This window comes from Cetorhinus maximus, chromosome 6 (genome assembly GCF_964194155.1).
Source record: "Cetorhinus maximus chromosome 6, sCetMax3.hap1.1, whole genome shotgun sequence".
Classification (NCBI taxonomy): domain Eukaryota; kingdom Metazoa; phylum Chordata; class Chondrichthyes; order Lamniformes; family Cetorhinidae; genus Cetorhinus; species Cetorhinus maximus.
The window spans coordinates 101,006,489-101,029,946 of NC_135884.1; the positions used below are offsets into that span (position 1 = coordinate 101,006,489).

At 44.7% G+C, this 23,458-nt stretch overlaps 1 protein-coding gene across 3 annotated transcripts in view; it reads right to left on the reverse strand.

The window, feature by feature from the left end:
- Positions 1 to 23,458, reverse strand: part of carmil2 (capping protein regulator and myosin 1 linker 2) — a 198,951-nt gene that overhangs the window by 111,226 nt on the left and 64,267 nt on the right. For all 3 annotated transcript variants that reach the window (XM_078544182.1, XM_078544181.1, XM_078544183.1), the window contains 6 exons: positions 23,169 to 23,290; positions 20,690 to 20,787; positions 19,259 to 19,329; positions 14,069 to 14,142; positions 11,812 to 11,887; positions 3,708 to 3,796 (listed from right to left, as the gene is read on the reverse strand). In XM_078544182.1, the coding sequence (XP_078400308.1) occupies positions 3,708 to 3,796; positions 11,812 to 11,887; positions 14,069 to 14,142; positions 19,259 to 19,329; positions 20,690 to 20,787; positions 23,169 to 23,290 (530 nt within the window). The remainder of the gene's footprint in view (positions 1 to 3,707; positions 3,797 to 11,811; positions 11,888 to 14,068; positions 14,143 to 19,258; positions 19,330 to 20,689; positions 20,788 to 23,168; positions 23,291 to 23,458) is intronic.

Here is a 23,458-nt window from a genome sequence, read left to right on the forward strand (position 1 = left end):
CCTGGCGCTGCAATGGGATGAGGAGGAGATGGAGGAGCTGCATGTCTCCTCCAACGAGGAGGATGCTGATGGGGATGAGGGTGAGGAGGTCCTTTGTGGTGACGACAACAGGGGTGACGCTCTCACACTGGGCTAGATGAGGCAGGCGCATTTGGGAGGCCCTCATAGTTGTCAGATTTGTGGAGGATGATGACGACCTGCAGTGAGGTGTCCCCGTAGATTCTCACATCGCAGTTGTGAACGTTTGACTCCAGTCTGGCTTATCTCAGTGCCAATACCCTCTGTGAGAATGCTCCTGTCATGGAGATGCAGTGGAGGCCCTAATAGTCGCTCGATCGCAAGAGGATGATGACAACATGCAGTGAGGACACTCCATAGATCTTCACATAGCCTCTGAGAATGTCTGACTCCTGTCTGGCTGAGGGTAGCTCACTTGTGCTCCATGATCAGGGCCATCCCAGAGACGCAGCCATGAAACTTTAGATGGTTCTGTTGCTGTGTTCACCTTCAGCACCTCAGCCCTTCAGGAGCTGGTGCACAGCATCATTGGTCGCAGATGCTGGTGTGATGGGGCCAGCCCCACCTTAAAGGTGCTGAGAGCACACAGGGAGTATGAGAGAACTCTGTGGCACCTGCCCACTACATTCTGGCAGCAATGACCAACACCGCTGAGGTGCAGGCATCAGTAATGTTTCAAGGGAGCGTGAGGCTGGACCATCACTGTGGTCTGAAGGCTACACAGAGCACAGGGAAGAGGCCCTGGACTGAGACACCTGCCTTTTATCCTGTGCAGAAAGGTTTCACATCTGAGTATAAGGACACTGCTCATCAGAACAAGGGGCCACAGGCAGGGAGACATTCTTGGGAGTTTATTGACAATAGTGAACAGTATGTACAAGTGATCAACACCCGTGCCCAGGCTGTGCAATTACTTTTACCTAACTTTCCTAACCCTACTGCTACGTCTTGGTGCTCCCCAGACATCTGCAGCAGAGGTGGAGGCAGCCTGCTGACTGTGACGCCCTGTCTGTGATGACTTTGGTGGACATCCTTTGGGGGGCTGAGACTTGGAGGGCCCCGGCCTGCTTTCGGGGTCCTGATGTGTGGCAGTGACACCCTCCTTGGCCTGTAGAGCTGGAGCTGCGGAGGTCACAAGAAGAGGGGAGTCAGATGGGCTGGTCACCCCCAGAGTCACCTGGGTGAATGGCCCCAGAGCGTGCACCTGCTGATCCTCCTCCCTATGGGTGCCCGAGGCTGACTCAGTGAATGGAAGGGGTAGCTGGAGAGTGAGATCGAGCTGCCCAGCACCCCTCTCGAGTACTTACTGTTGGAGGCCAACTATGGCATCACTGATGGAGTTAAGCCCGCGCAGCAGTGCAGGAGTGATGTCTAAGACCAAGGTCTCCATGGTGGCTGCCATCCTGCCAGTGTTCATCTCGGTGTGTTGCAATGCCAGCGCTATCACCTCAGCCTGAAGATGGATGGACTCAAGCATCGCGCCTTGCAATCTGAGGAGTGCAGCAGACATCACTTCCTGATGTTCCCGAGCTTGCCTTTGCAGCTCCAGCAACTGAGACATGACCGAGTCCAGAGGCTCATCACATGACTCGGACTCAGCAACGTTCTGGCCTCCAGCAGTCGTCTGAATGCGGGGACCTGGGAAGTCCCTGCCTCCGCCTGCTGTGGATCAGACAGTGCAACGTGCTCACCAGATTGTGATCCCGAGGTTACTCTAAAACTAGGCCCCACTGAGGTATGTGTCTCTGCGCTGGTGGAGAGTGTGGGTGAGCGCTGTGATGGGACTTCAGGGAGGGTGCCTTCAGATTCCTCTTCAGAGGTTTCTTCAGGGTTTGATCGGAGGCCCTGGGTCATGGACTCTGTCGGCTGTTTGGCAGATGTGCCTGCGAAAGCAAGGGGAGATAATTAGTGCCTGGCAGTGGCCTGTGAAAGAGGACACATCACTCACAGCATGGTTGTCTGATGGATGTAGCACTGCTAGATCCTCACTTGGAAGAGCAGCGCCGACCTCACCGTCAGCACAGGACCGGTCCCAGTCATCGCCGGCCAGCTGCATGGCTCTGTTTTCGAATTCTGTCAGAATTTTGATCTCTGGCATCCCTCCACCTGTCTGAGACCTTTCCCTCCTGTTGTGTGTCAGTTTGTTCTGCATGGATAGAGATGGGGAGAGTGTATCAGGACGCCTGCCGGGCCAGATAATAAGTATGCCTGGCCTGTGTGGGTGGTGAGTGGTCCCATGGATGGGACGAGGACAATGATGGTGCGTGTGAAAGAGTGAATGGTTAAGTCCCTTGCACTGGCAGCGAGTGAGGGCCCTGTGGATGTGTGATGGGTTTGTGAGTGTGTGAGTTGGAAGTGATGAAAACAGTGACTTACCCTGGTGGAACGGAGGAGATCATTCATCCTTTTGCGGCACTGGGTGGCTGTCCGCCTCTACAGGGCTTTCGCGCTGACCACCGCCTCCCTAGCCGGGTTGGTGACATTGATACCCATCCTGCAGCCAGAGTGGGGATAGAGCACATCCCGTCAGGCCTCCACGGCATCCAGCTGTCGCTTGAGGGACCTGTCGTTGAAGCAGGGGGCTGCAGTCTTTTTGCTCTTTGCTGGCCATGTATCCTGGGCAGCGGTGGTGAGCTGGTGGCGATGAGTACTGTACTGGCAGCTGCCTTTTAAAGATGACGGCCAGAGTGATGCAACAACGGGGTGATGGCGAGTGGGCAAATGAGAGACCACCCGCCATGGAAATGCCGTGTTTCGTGGGAGTGAATATATAATGAGGCGGGCTTGGGAAGATATGGTGTGAAAACCTGCCATTTTCATCAGCAGGTAGGACTCCATTTTACCTGCCCGCTACTGCACTTATTGCAATTCTGGGAAAATTCCACCCTATGTCTTTGTACTTCATGCCCCTGATAATAAAAACCTCTCATTGCACTAAGTTTCACCAATGATCTTTAGGAAAAATAAACACACTGTTTCTAAACTTCACCTGGCTAGGTGACACATTTCACTCCGTCTTTTGAAAACAATCTAGTCTGGTTTATTTAAAAATGCAAATCTTCCCTTGACACCTAAGTTTCTAAATTTTGCCATGTTTACCTAATTAACAATTCAAACCTAACTTCTCCCCTTACATCAAAGCACTCAGGCCAGCTGCCTCTAATTCAATTAAGTCTTACACACACACACACACACACACACACACAGACACATGGACACATCCCACTATTACTCTATTTTACAATAAATTCCAATAATATTATGAGAATTATTATATCTTCCTGACAGGGTGACAATGGACAATTTCATTCTTCTTTGGAGATGGATAGGCCAAGTGAATATTTCATTACCCTTTTGTCATCTCACAAACTGAACTAGAGGTCCACTATTCCTGACAGTTATAAGCAATTGGGGCTACACTAATGGCTCAGCTGGTTAAGACAATGAATAGCTAAACCATTAAGATCTGAATAGTCTCAGATTCAATCCCTTCAGGCATAGCAGCCAAGATTCCCACTTGTCATTATTCACAACCTCTGCCAGAGTGAGCGTATATGAACGTTATACAAGGAAACACCAATGGGACTGCATCAAAATAGGAAGAAACTTGCAAGATAAAAGTGGGAAGAAAAATGCATTAATGATCGTTAACATAATGGAAACACCATCTAATCTGATAGGTTACTTACAACTTCATTCCAGCATTTTCTAAAACCAGCTCCTCCAGTTTAGTGGACAAACTGATCACGTAGAGGACCTGCTCTATCACATCGGGGCTCTGGAGGAGACAGAGAATATTAAAAAGAATACATCATTAGCAATGCCATCAGGTAGGTTCCTTCCTTTCATCACCCTCTTTTGTGTCACCTGTACTCAGGTTTGTCAATTGCCAATTTTCCTGATTGATTGATACAGTTACAGGTTGTCCAAAGTATTGGCAAACGTTAAAACTATATTTCTCACAAAGCGGTAAATTTCTCTCTTCCCCAAGAAATGGGCAAAAAACAATTGAAACTGGAACAAAAAAAAAATGGCTACATTAAGACATGAAGATCTGAATTACATTGGGAAGAAATCGGAGTTCAAGGGCTGTTAAATGTGAAGGAAGAAGTCAAATTCTGTAAATTGATCTATTTTGAGCTTCGTTCAAAATAACTTTGCCAGTTATCATAATAATTTTGAGATTATTAGTAATTTTTTATTGTCAGGTATCTTTTGGTAAATTGCTGTACATGAGTAATAAATGCTGGCCTCACCAGCCACACCCATATCCCATGAATGAATAAAAAATAGCTTCAACAAGGAGCTGCTTGCTCTCTGATGCCTTCTGAAAATTTAAAAATCAGGAATAGCTGCAGCTGCAAGTTCATCGTTGTGCAGGGGAGCCACAGGTATTGCTTGTGGCTGCAGCTGTAGAACATTGATCTATGCTGATCCGTGATGGGATTGGGAGAGGATGTTGATGCCCCCCGCCCCAGCCTGCCTTTGCAGGGAGGCTGCTTCCATGTACCTGCAGGCTCCAGCCTCAGCGAGAGGAGGGTGGAATCTTATCAGTCCCGCAGGTGCAGAACCAGGAGCAAAATTTGAAAATAGCACATTGGGTTAGCTGGCCTACCTGTCTCTGAGCGATCTTGCTGGAGGTGGGGTCAACATGTGAGGAGCTACCTACCCGGTGGTAACAAGTAGACAATAGGTCAATTAGCGAAACAAATGGGGACAAGTTGCTGACGTTGTCGGGATTTTCCCGAATGGTCCTCTCACTGAGACTGGAGTCTGCGGGTACAAGGAATCATTCGTGGGATGTGGGCTTTGCTGGTGAGGCCAGCATTTATTGCCCATCCCTAATTGCCCTTGAGAAGGTGGTGGTGAGCTGCCTTCTTAAACCACTGCAAGTTGCCTCACTGTCTCCTACCTGCCTCAGCAGCACCCATCTCTCCTGATGGGGCTGCAAGCCGACCATACCTATGGGCCCTCTGATTGGGTCTCCCACCTCAGGAACCCGCCTGCCATCCAAAATTGGATAGCAAACACGGAGGCAACCTCTTAATGGGCCGCCTCCTTTAAGATCATGATGCCATGCAGCCAGTTGACACTGGTTTTTAATCCCAATTGCAGAAATATTTCAAAGCTCAGAAACACCACCTCTGCAGACTGTTTGAGTAAAAAGTTAAATCATGTCTCATGGCTGAACTAGTTTTCATACTTAACATAAAATTATTTGAAAGTAACAACTTCTGTTCAGTTATTTTATTTAATTTTGTTACTTCGTTTAGATGTGTCTGTTGCTCTTTCTTGTACCCCTTGGAAATACTGGCTCCACATTTTCTTCTCCATATGTTGAATATATTCAAGATAGATTACTAAGGGAATGAAAGGATATGGGGATAATGTGGGTCTAAGATCAGGCGCAATCCTATTGGATGGTGGCGTGCACTTGAAGGATCAAATGACCTATTCCTACTCTTATTTCTTTTGATCTTGTATCTTTTGAATAATTTCCTTTGTTCTGTCAAAAACCAAAAATTTCACAGAATACCAACACTGTGGTAGCTCACAGCACTAGGACCAGCAAATATTTCCATGTTTAGACTGTATAGTCAAACCTCTTAAATTGCACAGCTAGACTTCTCAACATTGTGGTGGTATAAGATCTACTGATGATGGTAAAAGCACAGGAAATGGTATTCTAAGCAACGCTGAACATATTGTAACCCTGTGGCTCAGAAGGTTTGCAAAAATAAGGTCCAACAATGTAGTGTGGTAAAGATGAATGTTGGAACATGGGGGAGAATTATTCTCCCTGTCGGGCGGGCCGGTCGGGAGCGGGCGTGGAGCCGATTGCCACCCGTGATCAGCTGTGCACTGCCATTTTACGTGGGCGGGCCAATTAAGGCCCCCCCAGCGTGACGTCTGCAGGGAAGCGCTATGCGCTCCCTGTGCGGGCGGGGGGAATGCCTAAAATCGAGAGCGCGCTCATTCGCACGAAAGAGCACACTCATCCCTCTGAGGCTAAGTGCTGCCTCAGGGAGATTGCCTCCACTTTCAAAAATATTAAAAATAGAGAAAAAAAAATTACCTTATATGTCCCCTCATATGACAATGTCATATGAGTTGAGACATGTTCATAATTTCCAAAAAACTTTATTAAAATTTTTAAAACCCTACGTGAAACCTCATCCCGCCTGTGGATGAGGTTTCATGTTTTTTCTACTTCCCGCTGGGGTTCCAGGTCTGCCCGCCAAACTTAAGGTTGGACAGGCAGGTCCACTAATTACTTTAATCGATCTGTCAATGGCCTCAATTGGCCATTGACAGGTCGGCAGGCGCACAACTGATTTTGCTGAGCCCCTGCCTTCCTGAAAATTTAAATGGGGCGTGGTGACGTCGGAAGTTCTGCCCGATCTCATCCCGCATCATTTTACGCGTCAGCGAGTGGGCCCCGCCCCCGCTCGCCAACGGTAAAATCTAGCCCATAAACTTGAACTCATCTGAATGATTGTTGCATTGGCCTGTGCAGCTCCACTACTCCTCCTTCTGTACTCCATTCTGTCTGCAGCCTCTGTGAAGAGGGCCCCAGCAGAGTTGTTTGCAGACCAAGTGGTACAGCTAGCCTGCTCTTCTTAAGGGCAGGCTGTACACTAAAGGGAGCACATTATTGCTGCAACGTAAATTATTGCAAAGTGAACACCATGGGCAGGATTTTACAGAGGTGGTGGCCCCGTCCCTTAAAAGTTGGGGGTAAGCCCGCCTCTGCTTGGCTGGGTCACCCCAAGTTGATTTTACAGCCATTGAAGCATTAACTGGCTCAGGGTGAGGCTTCCACCCTCATCAAGGAGGAAGTCCTGCCTCTGAGAGCTTTTGACCAATCAGATGGTTGGCAGCTCTTTAATCCCAGCAGATCCATCAGGAGCAGAGGCCTCTGTTGTGACTGTAGATAGTCTCCAACATCAAGAAGCCGTGAAAGCTAGATTCAAAGATGAGCGGCTGGATTTTGCTGGGGGCCAGTCTGGCAGGCCCTGCCGTTGGGAGTGTGGAGGACCAGGTTTAGGAGCGAGGGAGGGAACACTTAGTGAGGGGGTGGGAAGTACCATGGGGAGGTGCCCAAATAGGAGGGTCCCACCTCAGCCCACAAAAATGCCGCCGGGTTTCACCACATGACATATGAACTGTCTGCACTGGTAAGGTACTTCTGGTGGTGGGAGGAGACCCTTAACTGGTTATTAATTGGAATTAGGGATCGTGTCATCACATCTGCCAATTCAGCTATGTGAGGTCAGGATTGCACCCATTCAATGGGACGGGTCTGCATTCTACTGCAGCAATGTCACATCAGCAATGCAGCAAGTGGCCAGTGGTGCATCGCTTCACCAGGAAGTACAGGTAGGTCTTGAGCACTGCTATGGCAACAAATTTCTAGCTCTGTAAGTCCAAAGTTACCTATTCCTCCCAAGCCTGCTATAATTACCATATGTCACACCTCAAAGTACTCATACATATCATCCCGAATTAAATCTATATAATTTGCATTTGAATGAATCAATACTATCTACTTCCACCATCTCCCTCACTCACATTCCCAGCTCACTGTGCTGAACGTTCTTCCCTCTATTAAATACCTTTCAGACACTACCACGATGGCTGGTCAGTCAGCAACCAGATACACAAATCCTGGCCACTGGTTTACCGACAGCTGACTGGCAACTGATTTTCAGCTTTTAAGCTAAAAAAAAATTGCTAAATTTTAGTTTGATTAAAAACACAATTGATGTACTACTTACGCACAATTTACTACTGAGTTCCCACTCTCACCAAATTCCTGTTTTAAAGTCCTCACTTACTCCATTATGCTCTGTGCTTGAACTGTCTTCACTATAGAACTATTAAATCAGACTTGCAGTAAGTCCCCGTAGAGGTCTGGGTGCAATAGGCTTAAAACAGACCGAGTATGGACTCCCCAGTATTTGGTCTCATGTGTTGAAACTTGAGTATCATGTAAACATTAATCTTACATTGACAAGCTGTCTGTCATAGGAATCAATCATAATCACATTGACTAATCAATCACCATGGGCAAAATTTTCAGGTTGGCATGCAGGTGTGCGCCTGACCCACTCGAGCATAAAACAGCCTGTGATATTTCGGTCAGTGGGGGCACGCAAAAGTCGGAAGCGTGCCTGCCGACAATTAAGAGGGCAATTAAGTCCATTAAAGGTGTAATTGTTCCCGATTTTTCATGGTTCATCCAAACTTATGGCTGGCAGAATCGGCCAGACGGCCTTTTTTCATGAAACCTCATCCAAGGGTGGGATGAGGTTTCTGTTATTAAACAAAAAATATAAAAACCTATGGACAGAATTTTTATAATGTATATCTTCAGGTGATTGTTTGTGATGCTTGGACATTTTTGTTCTGATTTTTATTTAATACTTATGAAATCTTCAGCTCCCTGAGGCAGCTCTTTGCCTTCAGGGAGCTTTCATTCCAGGTTCCCCCATGCCTGTGCTGACTTCAGCGCTCACCCTTCTCTCACCCCCACCACTGAGTAGCACTGAGCATTTCAGCACGCGCTTCACGCTGGTTGGCCGTTAATTGGACAGCCAGCGTGAAACCGCGGTCAAGGGCTGATCGTGGTCGGCGGTCAGTTCCCCGGCTGCTTTCGGGCCCGCCAATCGCGCCCGCCCGTTAACCTAAAAATCCTGCCCCATGTGTAAGTCAGTAGAATCGAGATTAAATCTTCATTCGTAATCAAATACACTCAGGAAGCACTTGGCCATTTCCCTGGATTTCCAGAGCCCAGGCTGCAACCCCCTCCAGTTATACTGACACACATTGTCCAGGCAATTGGACTGGCTTTACAAATAGAAATTTGGGTGAAGGTGAAAATTCAGTGGTAAATAACAATTGCATTTTAAACATACTAAAATTTAACTGTAATATTTTTTACCTTTAAAAAATACAATTCAGTCAATAGCAGGTCACTGGTCGGATGTTAATTAGATACGGTGATTGTAACATTCAGCTCCGTGGCATCCCTGGTTTTGGTGCTACAGGAGCCTGGATGTGATAAGAATGGTGGAGTATGGTAACATTTTGGGTAACATATGGCGTGAAGAACACTGATCGCCATGGACATGCCATGTGCACAACAGAATTATGCAGACTGGGCAGATTGTGACACCAGTCAGTGTCGAATGCTGATTTGGTGCCTGCCATGTCAACTTTTTAACAGTACAAGTCCTGTTAATGTCTCCTTTTAAATGTGCACAGCTGAATATGCCACTTCACAAGGACTCCCCACTTAAACTATTTAAAGGCATCAGCATTAGATTTTCAAGTAAAGTGTTTTTGACTTTTGACAGTTGCACAGTTAGTGGAAGTCCTGTGCACCGTGTTGTTGGAGCCCACACAGGTTCTCTGGGTTGGAAGGGAAGTGGTGCTGAACCTTTGAAAGAAGTTGTGCGGATCTTGAAGGCCTCTGAGCAGAAAGTTTGCTCTCAGTCCTGGGGTCTACAGTTGTAGTTCCTGTTGGGCTGCAGCATTATGGGGAGGTGGAGCACAGGAGCATAGAGGAGAAGTTGTGCGCAGAGGGAGGAGGAGGAGGGGGAGAGCAATCCATAGAAGGACAAAGCCACCTATGGTTCTCAGAGAGCACTCCTCCTGTCTCCACTCAGGAGCAGTGTCTGAGGCAGCTCCACTGCAACAAGAAGGTGGTCACTTAACTGTAGAACCTGTTCCAACCAGATCTGCAGCCGCAGAGCAGAACAACCAAGGTGCTGCCAGTGGTTGTCAAGGTCACCATCGCCCTCAATTACTACACCTCAGGATCCTTCCAGGCTGGAGCTGGTGACATCGCCAACATCTCTCAGCTTGCCGTGAATTGCTGCATCCGGGAGATCTTTGAGATCCTGTATGTGAGGAGAGGGGATTTCACTGTTTTCTCTCTAATCAGAGAGAAGCAGGAGGAGCGGGCCTGTGACTTTGCCAGGATAGTGGGATTCGCAATGGTGGAGGGAACCTGTGGCTGCACATACATAGTTCTGTGGGTACCACATCTCAATGGGGAGATGCACCACAGTCACAAAGGGTTCCACTCCCTGCATGTGCCGTTGGCGTGTGACCATGCACGGAGAATCATTTTGGTGAATGCTCGCTATTCTGGCAGAACCCCCCAGTGCTTTAATCCTGTGCTAGTCAGTTGATCACATTATCTTCAAGCCACCACAATAAACAAGAAGGCGACAAGGGCTACCACTCTACACGGGGTTCATTACTCCCTTTCACGACCTGACCATGGGTGGACAGGGCTCACACAATGAGAGCCATGCTGAGACCAGAAAAGTTATGGAGCTAACCATCGGTAATCTCAAACAACAGTTCCTCTACCTGGACCGATCTGGAGAGCCCTCCAATTCTCACAGGGGTGTGTCTCCAAATTCCTACTGGTCTGCTGTGTCCTACACAACCTGGTAATCATGAGGGTGTAGCCCTTGCCACCAGACTTTTGACAAGTACCTTAGAAGGAAGAGGGGTTGGGAGGAGGAAGGAAGGAAGATGAAGGGAGGAGGATGAAGGGAGGAGGCAATTGGGACATCATCACTCCAGACAGGCTGTTCATGAGAGGCTCTTCAGACTTTGATTCTCCGAAAACATTCCCACAGCACCATTGCTCCTCACTTTCCCACCTTTCCATTCCGCTGTTATGGACAATCATAATGTCCACTTGGCCAAAATCTTGAAATGATTTCTACAAAATTACTCCATAACAATTTATTCCAACAACACTTCTATCTCAACTATTAAGGCTTGTACTTTCCTTTCCTTTGCAGGTGTCTTTGCCTGTCCTAGTGGTCCTACTTTACATTTGCAAGCTACCTGCATCACGTCAAACAGGTGTGGCTAATCACACATTGTGATCCCCAAATTTGCAAATTAGCCCCAACCAATTTAGCCTTCAAAACTAGAATTTGCATATACTGCTATAATACCTCCTTCAGTCCACTTCCACCCAAACTAAAGGGGTTCCAAGTAAAGCAAGTATTGCCCAGACATGCCTTTCCTGAATGTTAACTGTAGTTCACCTGATCTGACTGGTAACATAAAAGAAAGTTTACCTCCTAAAATATGTGACTGTTAGCAGACTGCTGAATTTTGACAATTTAAAATGAGGATCTCTTCCTTGAAGATCTCACTCCCCCAACTTCCTCCAGCACAATCCAAGTGAAATTTTTTTGCAGGATCTATTTCACCTCAGAAGCAGTTATAAATGTTAATTTGTGTAGAATAGTGCTTGCTGGACATTTGGATTTGGAATGGGAACCACAGAGTTTTGGGAATGTCACTGAGTTACTTTGTTTTTGGTCGGATCTCTTCTGTTGCTGGCGAACAACACTAAAATACTTAGACCATATTTCTTTGAGTTAGGGGACAAATATAACTTCTCAGATTACCTTGGACTTTGGAGAAACAGAACAAAACAGGGCTGTATGGATCAGGTTACTACAGGGGCTGGCTCGCCATTATTAACATGCTGAGTTTACATTTTGTAGTGTGAATATGTAGTATTGGCATCAACCAAGTATCAGTTATTTCCTTCACTACAGTTCGTCAGTGGGTCACACAAAGGAAATAATTTGGAGTACAACACTCACTGTATTTGCAGTTAATTTGGACTTAAAGCCACTAATGACCAGGCTGTAAATATAATTGCTTTCAGGACTCTAATGTAATGCTACCCAGAGTATTTGCCCGACTAATGCTTGGTTTAAACATCCAATTTGTTCCAATCGGACTTACCAGCCGTAAATCCTTGGAGAATAGCTTTGTAAACCACTGGTTAAATGCCAAGGCTGCCACACTCAACGCCACATCTCTGTTAGACAGGGAAGTTAGTCATGTTTATTCAAGACAATAAACATCATTAAACATATTCAGACAAGCCTAATGGATTCAGAGGATCACTTTGCAGTTAAATTTCCAATCTATTAGAATGTAATTTCACCAGGAATCACTTTCCTCCTCCCAAAGAGTGAAGATATAATAATGGTTGAATGTATAAATGAGAAGCCGCTTGGGGGATTTTTTGGCAAGGCTTTCTTTCTGCTTGGTGTTTCTAGTCTCTTTACTCCAACCGCTGGTACTCATGAGTGATCCGAGAACAGCCTAAAATCACTTTTCCTCTGGTTTTTCCTCCCTCCCTCTAGAGAGTAACCTGTGATCTTCTTACAGTCTTCTCCACCCTAAGGGCAGGAGTGGGTCATTCAACTCCATTCATAGCTCCTCCAATGATGAAACTACCCAAATCAGCCTATAGAAGGACTTGGATAACATATAAGCTTAGGCTGAGAAGTGGTAGAGAACATTCTAAATGATGATTATAACAAAGGTAAATTATTCCTCCTTGTTTATCTTGGCCTGCCTGCAGCCTTTAACATGGTTGACTACACCATTTTCCTTCAACATCTCTCCACTGTCATGTAGCTGGGGTGCCTGGTCCCATTTTTATCTAACTAATTGTACCTAGAATATTGCTTGCAGCGGCTTCTTTTCCTGCTCCCACATGATTACCTCTGGTGTCCTCCAAGGATCTATCATTGGCTCTCTCTCCTAGTTGCCATCTACATGCTACCTCTTGAGGCAGAATGTTAGTTTTCACTTAAATGTAAACAACACCCAGCTCTCCCTCACCATCACCTCTCTCGACTCTTCCATTGTTACTAAATTATCAGGCTGCTTATCTGACATCAGTACCGGATGAGCAGTAATCTCCTTCAATTAAATATTGGGAAGACAGAAGCCATTATTTTCAGTTCCCTAGCTACCGACTCCAACCCTCTCCCTGGCAACAGTCTGAGATGAAGCCAGTCTGTTCATAACTTTGGTGTTACATTTGATCTTGAGATGAGCTTCCAGCCTCATATCCACGCCGTTACTAAGACTGCCTAGTTTTACCTCCATAACATCAACCAACTTCAGCCCTCTCTCAGCTCATTTGCTCCTTAAGCCATCATTCATGCCTTAGTTACCTTTAGGCTCAACTATTTCAGCGTGCTCCTGGCTGGTCTACCACATTCTGTTCACCATAAACTTACAGTCATCCAAAACTCTGTTGCCCATGTCTTAATGCGTAGCAGGTCCCATTCCCCTTTCACCCTTGTGCTTTCTGACTTATATTGACTCTCCATCAAGCAACATCTTGGTCTTAAAATTCTCATCCTTGTTTTCAAATACTTCCATGGCCTCACTGCTCCCTAACTCTGTAATCTCCTCCAGCCCCACAGCTCTCCAAGATATCTGCACTCCTCTAATTCTGGCCTCTTGCATATTCCCAATTATAATTGCTCCACCATTCAGTTGCTTAGGCCTAAGTTCAAGAATACCCTCTCCTAACCTCTCTGTCTCCCTACCTCACTGTCCTCCTTTAAAACACTTCTTAAAACCCTAGCTCTTTGAGCTGGCTTTTGGTCATCTGACCTAATGTCGCCTTACATTGCTTGGTGTCATTCTTTGCTTTATATAATGCTCCTTGTGAAGCGTCTTGGGACATTTCGTCACGTTAAATGTGCTATATAAATATAAGTTGTTGTCGTTCGCACAACATAAGTGCCAGTGGATTACCATCAGAAACAACAGTAAGTCCAGCCATGATAGAACTCAGACAGAAAGAACGTCCACTGGAGGGTAGCCAGCATCAGTGGAATCGTATCAACAACAAGGGCACCTTCAGCATAAAACGGGGTGGGGGGAAATGAATACTATTCAGATAACTATCTGGTACAGGGAATACATTTTTGTACACGTTTTACATTTAATAATATCCTCCTATATTTCAATTATTTTTCATTCTAATGTTAGTCACCCCATGATTATGGACTATGTGATACCCAGTACCCACCCAGTGGGACTCAATATAGGGAGGGGCAACACTACCCATTTTGGGCTACCAACAAAGACAAATTTCTGCTCTGATCAAGGTTGAGCCTATTGATAGAAACTTTACTTTTAATTTTAGCTCACCCAAGTGATCTGAAAAGAAGAATTGGCTTTAACTCACCTAGTATCCAAGTGGCTGAAGTCTAGCAGATTAAACTCCTTGGTGTTCTGGCTATGGTAGATGGTGTCTACATCCTTGAGGGAGAAAAAGAGAGAGTCCAGTTGACTGATCACATTTGAACTGCATCACAAAAAGCTGCAGTGCTGAAGTTAGACTAACTGTACACATCAGCTTCAAGAGAATTTACTTTTCTGAAGGTCATGTTGAAGACACCTGGGCTAGAGAGATAAACTAGGAAGTTATAGGCACATTAGTCTAATGTTAGCAGTGAGAAAGTTACTAGAATCTGTTATTAGGGACAGTTACTGAACGTTTGAACCAATATGAGCTGATGACAGATTTATAAAGGGTAGACCAGGTCTAACAAGCCTAGCAGAATTTTTTGAGGAGGTAAGTAACATGGTGGTTAAGGGATTGTCCATTGATGTTACTTATATGGGTCCAGAAGGTAGTCGACCAGGTTCCTCACAAAATTGGAATGAGACATCAGTTATTGGGTTGGATGAGAAATTGGTTAGTAGGTAGGAAGAAGAGATTAGAGATAATGAATATGTATTTAAAGTGGCAGGATATGACTAGTGGATTCCCGCAGGGATCTTGTACTGGGGGCCTCAGTTTTTCACTGTATTTATAAATGACTTGGATGAAGAAATAGCCATATACCCGAGTTTGCTGATGACTCTAAGATAGGCGGGCACAGTAAATTATGTAGATAAGAGCTCTTCTCTTAGGCAGCCCCTCAGAATCAAGGATGACTTGATTCCACTCCGGTTCGATGGGTTCTGAGATGACAAATAGGTCCAATATGCGATCCGCAGACTCTGCCACAAGTGGGGCAAGTAGTGCTTGAAGGGTTGGGTAGATGGGTTGTTTGTAGGTTTGTGCACTCCTTCCGATGCCTCGACTTTGCCTCTGCACATACCCAATGAAGTCTTTTGATGTGTTCGATGCCTTACCGAATGAAGCCCTCTTCATTTTGGTCGGTCACAAGCCAGGGACACCCATGAGTCGGCGGGATGCTTTGAGGACATCCCTGAAGAGTTTCCACTGTCTTCCTGGGAGTCTCCTGGTTCCAAGTTCTGAGGAGAGCAGTTGCTTCGGGAGTCTGGTGTCAGGCATACAAACAACATGTCCTGTCCAGCAGAGCTGGTCTTCAGTGATCAACGCCTCGATGCTGTGTAACTTGGCTTGGGAGAGGACATTTTTGTTGGACTACCTTTCTTGCCATCGGATTTGGAGGATCTTACATAGGCACCACCGGTGTTAGTACTCCAGTGTGTTGCAAATATCTAGTTCATGGTTCATGTTAATATTTTAGAGGTAATTTTTAGCTCTGGGAAGATTGAAGTTGTACAGTAAGTGAATTAAATGTTGGACTTTACTGATTGCCAGAAGCTCAACAAATGGCAGTTGGTGACCCAGGTTTGTTAATAAAGTCAGAACAGAAGAGATAGAGCCATAAGGCAGCAGGTGGGCTTACTTAGCTAAAGAGCTGGAGCTGTGATGTCTGCAATGCTTGCAAGAAGTGCAGTCCCGAGAGATATTTTTATTTTGGGATTTAGAGCTAATTTAGCTTAAAAGTATTCAATAAACCCCGAAGGTTGTTCATCAGATCAAAGAAGAAATTGTACATGAGGGATAATTTATCTAAAGGTCAGTTTGAGGACATCCCAGAGCAGGCTTTATTACTATGGAGACAGGTGGAACTTGGAAAGGTTCTCTGGTTTCAATTTATCTGGGTGTTTGTTGTAAAAGTTAGTTGCAATTTAGACCTCGTGTAGTTTGCAGCTCACTGAGAGAAGGTAGCCAGAGTAAATGACAGTTAGATAAACCTGCACTGTAAGCAGAATAAAAACCTAACTTCACCGTTCATAGGCCGGAATCTTGTTGAAGCACTGAGGGTCTCACCTGCTGGCTGGAGAGCCAGTGATAGATCCGCGCTGCCTCTTTTCAGGAAGGCCCTCTGAATCACATGCCAATCAGGTGGCCTTCTCCAAGAAACAAGACCCCGGGGGCGGAACTCTCGCCTACCAAGAACGGCTAGGCAATCGGAGACCAGCAGCCCTAGTGCTCAGCAGCGCCAGTGGGGAGGCCATGGCTGCTGCCAGAAGGACAGGCACTGGAGTCCCAGGATCGTACAGCGACCCAGGCCACAAATAAATAATGTGGTGGGGCAGGGGCTTTCGCGGGATGGGTTTCATGAGGAGAGCGGTGCAGGGGGGATTGGCAGCAAGGGCGTGGGGGTGGCTCTCAGTGAGATTCCCACTTCCTGATGTCCAGTCTCGCATTCAGGCACTGAGTGCCTCTCATCAAGGCAACACCCCACCCTCCTACCCCGGAGGTGACAAGCTGACTGCATTGTTTTAGCCACTGCACAGGCCGCATGGCGACAGGCCCACCCACCACTGGGTTAGTACCAGCAGCGGCGGGATGAGGCCCTTAATGACCACTTAAGGGCCTCAGTTGGAGGTGGGGTGGTAAGCTCGACCATGGGCCATCCCGCCCAGAACTTAATTCTGGCAGAGGCAGGAGAGCAGTGGGATTCCGTTACGCCATCATCCAGCCTAAGTATATGCCCTTCCCACCTCCAAGCTCGCCACCAGTGAGAGCACAAGATTCAACCTGCCTCAATCCAGAAGGTGGATGAGGCTTAATCTCAGTTTAAATTTTGTGAGGGAAAGGAAACTGGGAGATTGCCTATTTCGAAACTAATGGGAGAATCTACAGTGGTCCCTACAGAATCATGTGGTAAAGAAAGCAACAAGAAGATGAGCTTGGCAGTATTGATGCATCCACAGTCAAGAGATGGTAAATGAACCTTTGAGAATAGTTGGAACTGAGGAGAATTCTCCAGGGGACTGTGGTATACTTATGGGTGATCCCTACAGAAGTAATAAACTTTAAGATTGATGTGTCTTATAAGAGAATTCTTGGGATAAGTAAGAAGTAAAGCAGAGTGCATACATACATTATTATAGATCATATTGTTAAGATAATAGATGACACTGGGATGAAAGGATTAAATCGTGAGGACAGGTTACAAATGTTAGCCTTGTGTCCCTTGAATATAGAAGATGAAGAGCTTATCTGAGTGAAGTGTTTAAGATGACTTAAAGGATTTGCTAAGGCAGATAGAGTGGACCATTCAATTCCTTGAGCCATTTCTGTCATTCAGTTAGATCATGGCTGATCTGTATCTCAACTCCATTTACCCATCTTAGTTCCATAACCCTTATTACAACAAAAATCTATCAATCTCAGTTTTGAAATTTTCAATTCCTCTGGTTGGAAAGTTCAGGACGAGCACAAAATTAGAGCTAGGGTATGAAAGCAGGAAGTAATTTTTCACACAAATGGTGATGGAAATCTGGAATTTTTTCCTGCAAAATGTTGTTGAGGCTGAGAGTCAATTGAAAATTTTTAAACTGGCACTGATAGACTTTTGTTGGCCAGAGTAATAAGGGTTATGAAGCAAGTCAGGTAAATGGAGTTGAGATACAGATCAGCCATGATCTAACTGAACAGCAGAACTGGCTCAAGGAACTGAATGGTCTACTCTTGTTACTAAGTTCCTTATGAAGCTGTCAAACTGACAATTCACTCTCAATTCATTTCTGACCTTAACTCAGTGCAATAGAGAGCGAAGAAAAGTGTTAAATGAGAAGAATGCATGTAAATATTTTCTGCTGTGGTTGGAAATGTTGTGAACCAACTAACCTTGGACAAAAATCGTCAACCAGTGCTGATTCAGCTGATTTCAGTTAAAGTACTACAATTGACCTCACACCTTGAAAGGGAAAAAAATCATAGCCAGCATCCTCGCTCACCATCGTTATCAAGTGAACCCTAATAAAAAGTGGGGCATTGGGTGATATTAGGTTTGGGCTTATCTGTTATGGCCGTATGATCAAATAGCTGGAAACTCTCACTGGCACACAGAAAATAAAAGTTACTGGAGAGTAGCCAGCATCTGTGAAAATATAACCTCATCATGGGTTCCTACAGGAGAAAATGATGAGAATTAATTATCTTCAGGTAACTCTCACTTACAGGAAATATGTAACTTCTATACCACATTGGCCAATATTAATATTTTGATTGTTTTTCCCTCCAACTTTTAGCCACTCTTCTGATTATGAAATATGCACTACTTTAGAGTGTCAGTTGTGGCTCAATCTGTAACCCTCTCACCTCTGAGTCAGAAGCTATGAGTACAAGTCCCATTCCAGAAATTGAGCACAAAAAACAAGACTGATACCCCAGTGCAGTACTGAAGGAGTGCTGCACTGTTGGAGGTGCCATCTTTCAAATGAGACATCAATCCGAGGTCCCATCTGCCCTCTTAGGTGGATGTAAATGATCTCATGGCATTATTTAGAAGAAAAACAGGGAAGTTATCCCTGGCTTAAAAGCAAAAAACTGCGGATGCTGGAAATCCAAAACAAAAACAAAAATACCTGGAAAAACTCAGCAGGTCTGGCAGCATCTGCGGAGAGGAGCACAGTTAACGTTTCGAGTCCGAATGACCCTTCAACAGAACAGTTCTCAGCTTCTCAGTTCAACAGTTCTGTTGAAGGGTCATTCGGACTCGAAACGTTAACTGTGCTCCTCTCCGCAGATGCTGCCAGACCTGCTGAGTTTTTCCAGGTATTTTTGTTTTTGTTTAAGTTATCCCTAGCATCCTGGCCAATATTTATCCCTTAATTAACCTCATAAAAACAGATTATCTGGTCATTATCACACAGCTATCTGTGGGATCTTGCTGTGCACAAATTGGCTACTGCATTTCCTACATTCCAAGAGTGAGCGTAGTTCAAAAAAGCATTTTGGGGTGTCATATGGTCCTGAAAGATGCTATATAAATGCAAATCATTATTATTATAAGGCCTTGCCCCATATCCATCTGTAACAGACTCCAAGGAGTAATGTGGAAGAATAGTTTAATCTTTCATTCTCCAAGTTTCCCAACTTTTTTTTTACCTGCAACAAATTCCCCGTTGGCCTGATGGTACAAAAGATTGTAGTGGTAATTACATGCTGTACCATGCAATGTTTCCATGTGTCTGTGCCAGCATTTACGTCATCCTTATTCTCCTCACTTCCTTCACAACATGATCGTTGTATATTTTGCACTCATTTATGTAGCTCTAGCTGGCTATTTTGAAATACTTGTGTTTAATATAGACATACCCACTGGACCTCTTCCTTGAAGGGAAACCCATTGTAATCACACAACGCAGCGTAAGTCTCTGAATAGCCACCTGCAATTTAAATAGAACCATGAGACTCGCTGGCCAGTCTGTGGTGCAGTACATCAAAACTCTGCTCTGAATGGACATAGATTCATACCCCTGTTCCTCCAAACTGCTGATCTAAACTTGATCAGTGCAGCAGACACTGGGGCAAAACTACTGAGCAGACTGGAGGCAGGAATTCCACCAGGTACAAGTTAGGCAATGCAAAGAGGGCAGTTAGGGGCTGAATGGAGGCAAGTAGAATGGCCATTCTCCTTCTCCCCTCTCACAATCTTGTCTTAACCACATGCTGATCTCAGCTGAGTCAGCAGCAGCAACGTCTAGCACAGGCAAGGTACTGAGCTGAATAAAGAACAGGAAAAATTTCTCTTCAACCCAGTAGTGATGGAACCCATCAGCATTTATTAGAGAAAATTAATAGGTTAAAGAAGAAAAATTGGAGGGGTGTGGACTGCCCTTTATCATTACAGTGACTTCCAACATCCTCATAGTGGAGGTGGTATTGGTTGAAAAAGTGGGCTTGACTGTCCAGTGTAGCAAAGGGAAGCAAATCTAATATTATCAGATCTCTTCTCATCTGTTTAATGAACTTACTGCTTAGTTCCATTAGATTCTGAAAATGTGCACTTTTCAAATGGAGATTGAGGTCATGAACACAGAGACATACTCATGTTGCTGACCTCTTTATACCTCAGTTTCTTCCAGTTACAGAGGCACAATCAAGGTGGAACACAAATGTTGCACTTTTATCCCCACCTCTACTGTGATGACATTTTTAACAAATTGTGTGAGGAAGATTTTTTTGAATAAATATATGCTTTCAAGCCTCTATATCAGTAAAATATAATGACAGTATATTGCAGCTTTAAAACCACCACTGGTTTAGTTTTTTTTGTCCTAAGCCTCTCAAAACACAAATACCAAAGAAGTGAAGGATGCCAAAAACAAAAAAAACTGCGGATGCTGGAAATCCAAAACAAAAAATAAAAAATACCTGGAAAAACTCAGCAGGTCTGGCAGCATCAGCGGAGAAGAGTACAGTTGACGTTTCGAGTCCGAATGACCCTTCAACAGTTCTGAACTCATCCTCTCCGCCGATGCTGCCAGACCTGCTGAGTTTTTCCAGGTATTTTTTTATTTTTTTGAAGTGAAGGATGCCTCTTGTTTTGCAATTCAAAAGACAAATTTGGCTTTAACGAGATGCCTTCCTTTTTCGGAACACTTTCAAGCAATGCTCTACCGGTACTGGTAAATCTACTAGATTATTTATTTTAAATTCTCGTTATTTTATCAGACATATGCAATTTGTTGGGCCCACAATACAGATTAACTGTTGACTCCGTAGAGAATTAGCTCATTTACATACCACATGGCCCCTGATTAGTGTCAGTCTGTTCATCCAGTGCTAATGTGATTTTTTTGATTCTCTCTTGTAGCTCAGGGGAATTCTTCTTGAGTAACTTTCTAAGAAAATGGATTAAAAAAGAGAAGGGATTCATTGTCACAGTTTATATCAGCATTCAATCTCATCATTGGTTGTCTTAAAGTAACTAAGTGTTCTCTGAATTTATCAGATATTTACATGAATTATTATACATAAAATAACGGATGGTTAGAATGCTATATTTTAATCAAGGGGTAAGCAGTTTGCAAAAGTCATTTGAAACTTTAGACTTCGCCCTTTTTATCAATTAGTGTTCCATTTTGTTTTTGTTCCATAACGTGCTGACTTTCATGCTGGGTTATGGTTCTCTGTGTTGGAAACCTTACACTATCTTTACTCACATGGCTTCAGGCTAGATTTTCACCGACATCACTGGGCATAAACAGTGCAGTAACATCCCCAACATGGTAAGGCAAGGCTTACCCCACATTTTTTCTCCCAATCCGACTGACACCTCTCCCATGGGGCATTATCAGATTCAGGGATTTTACAAACTTTTTTGAACTGTGATGACCTGCTGTTCAACCCGTTTTCTGCTAGGAGATAGGAACAACAAACAGGACCGACAGAATTTGTCTGAGGGCCTGATGCCCTTTGCACAATTTAATTTGCACCAATTTTGCCTCATCAAGGACATGGAGCACAAGTGTGGATTACACCATCTAAAGGGTAGCTTTAGACTAAAATATTTTTGAGCTGGAGTCCATGAAATACCATGAAAGTGAAGACTATCTCACACCACATGCCAGGCACTGCACACAATCATCTCCCAAATATAACTATCAGTTAGAAAGGAGTCAGTACTCACTCATTCTTCCTTTTGAATTTATTATAGTATAACATGCAAGAAAACATTAGTTAAAGAAAGTGAAGCAGTAGGCTAATTTATACCAGTTTTGGGTAAAAGATGGCCCAGGATTTTATTGCCCCTTCCGTCTGGCGGGATATAATGGTCCCACCGAACTGAATGAAGATTTAAATGGCTCGCCGCATTCGCCAGGGTGGGGAGACACGCTGTGGCGGGGCCATAAAATCCTGGCCAAAATTTCTGGTAGAATGAACAATTAAATAAAGCTATCTTCCAGCCCATGGGGGAGTGGGAAGGGGTCACTCTGCCTGCTTCTCTTCTGCAGTATTTTCTGTGCCTGGATAGCCCTGGAGAGGCAGCATGTGGTGAGTTAGAGCTTAAGTGGGCATGGCAGGGAATAGAGTATCTAATAGACACGCATAACAACAGTATGATTTAGTTTTATAAATTTTCTTTTAATTCTGTTGAAATTGTGCTTTATGCTTGAATTTTTTTTGTTAATTGTGCTTCCTTAATACAAAGGGGCATTTACAAATTTGTTTCTCTGATGACACGAGGTAAAACCCAATGTCATCTTTATGGATCAATTTAAAAGAGGCAACTGAAAATCCACTTACTCTTCAAAATTCTTATTTAAATAACAAAATGAATGACATCATTAGACCAGGTTACACGCAAATGAATAATCAACTGTCTAGCACTAAGCAACAGTCATGAGCTGCCCAAAGTAGTCAAAAGCTATTGAAGAGTTATTACTGGAGAGTAATTGTTGCTGAGATCTTTACACAGAAGAAACCTAATCAATCGCAGTACACAACGCTGATAATGCATCTGACTGGTATTAGACTGCTCTGGTATTGGTGCTTTTTGGGGAATGACTGATTAATTTGAATCGGGGATGCACACGGTGGCCTGATATAGAATTGTCAAAATGCATAGGCCTTTCGAGATAGGTTGGAAATCTACAGAGCCAGTGGCCTGCCAGAAAAGCATTTGACAAAAAGGGGTTCCCCTGGGCAGTAACCGAGGGGGTTCAGTAGGGAATCAGTTGCAACCATCTGCAAATCCCTTACTGTTGCTTTGAGTTTTCATAAGGATGTGGTGGCAAATGAGGCAGGAAGGAAGTGGCAGGGAGAGATTGAAAATATCCGTGCTCTCTAGTAGAAGCAGTCTGTGGATGCTGCTGCTGCAGGGTGGTATCAACAGCACCGAGAGTTACAAAAAATCAGCTACACATGAAAAATCATATCAGTGGCCTCTTAGAAGCAGGTCAACCATCCACCCATTTCACAGCCAGAATGCCTAGGGGCTGGGGTGGCAGCTGCCTCATATGTGTGACTGCTTTGCCTACAAAGCAGCAGTTGCCTACCAGTCTCTTAATGTGGCTCTTTGCTTCTCCTGCAACAGTTGCATTGCCTTCATTTGCATTACAGCACTATTGCCAAAATCAGGGGGCTCCTTCAACACCATCATTCTGTGTATTGTAAATAGGTTTATAAACAGCAGAGTCTGTTTGAACGCAGCACTGCCGTGAAACACAAAACAGTGAAGGAAAGACACAAAAACAAAGCATCCATTTGGGGAATGACTTACCCAGGTGATGAATCTGGAAATATTTTTTTGAGTGATGCAGTGACATGACTAACCACCTGCTCCAGGTCTTCAAGGGACATGAGTTTCAGATGGTATGAAATTTTCTCAGTTTCTATGACAACCTATGGTGAAAGGACAGTTCAATCAATTCCTGCTTAATTATTAACCATGTTACGATCCCCAGCTGAGGTTACCACTGGACAAGCCTGATCCCAGAGTGGAACCCAGCTTGATAGATCCTAACTTTTATTTGTTTGTTTAGATATGTGGAGAGTAGCTACTGAACAGTT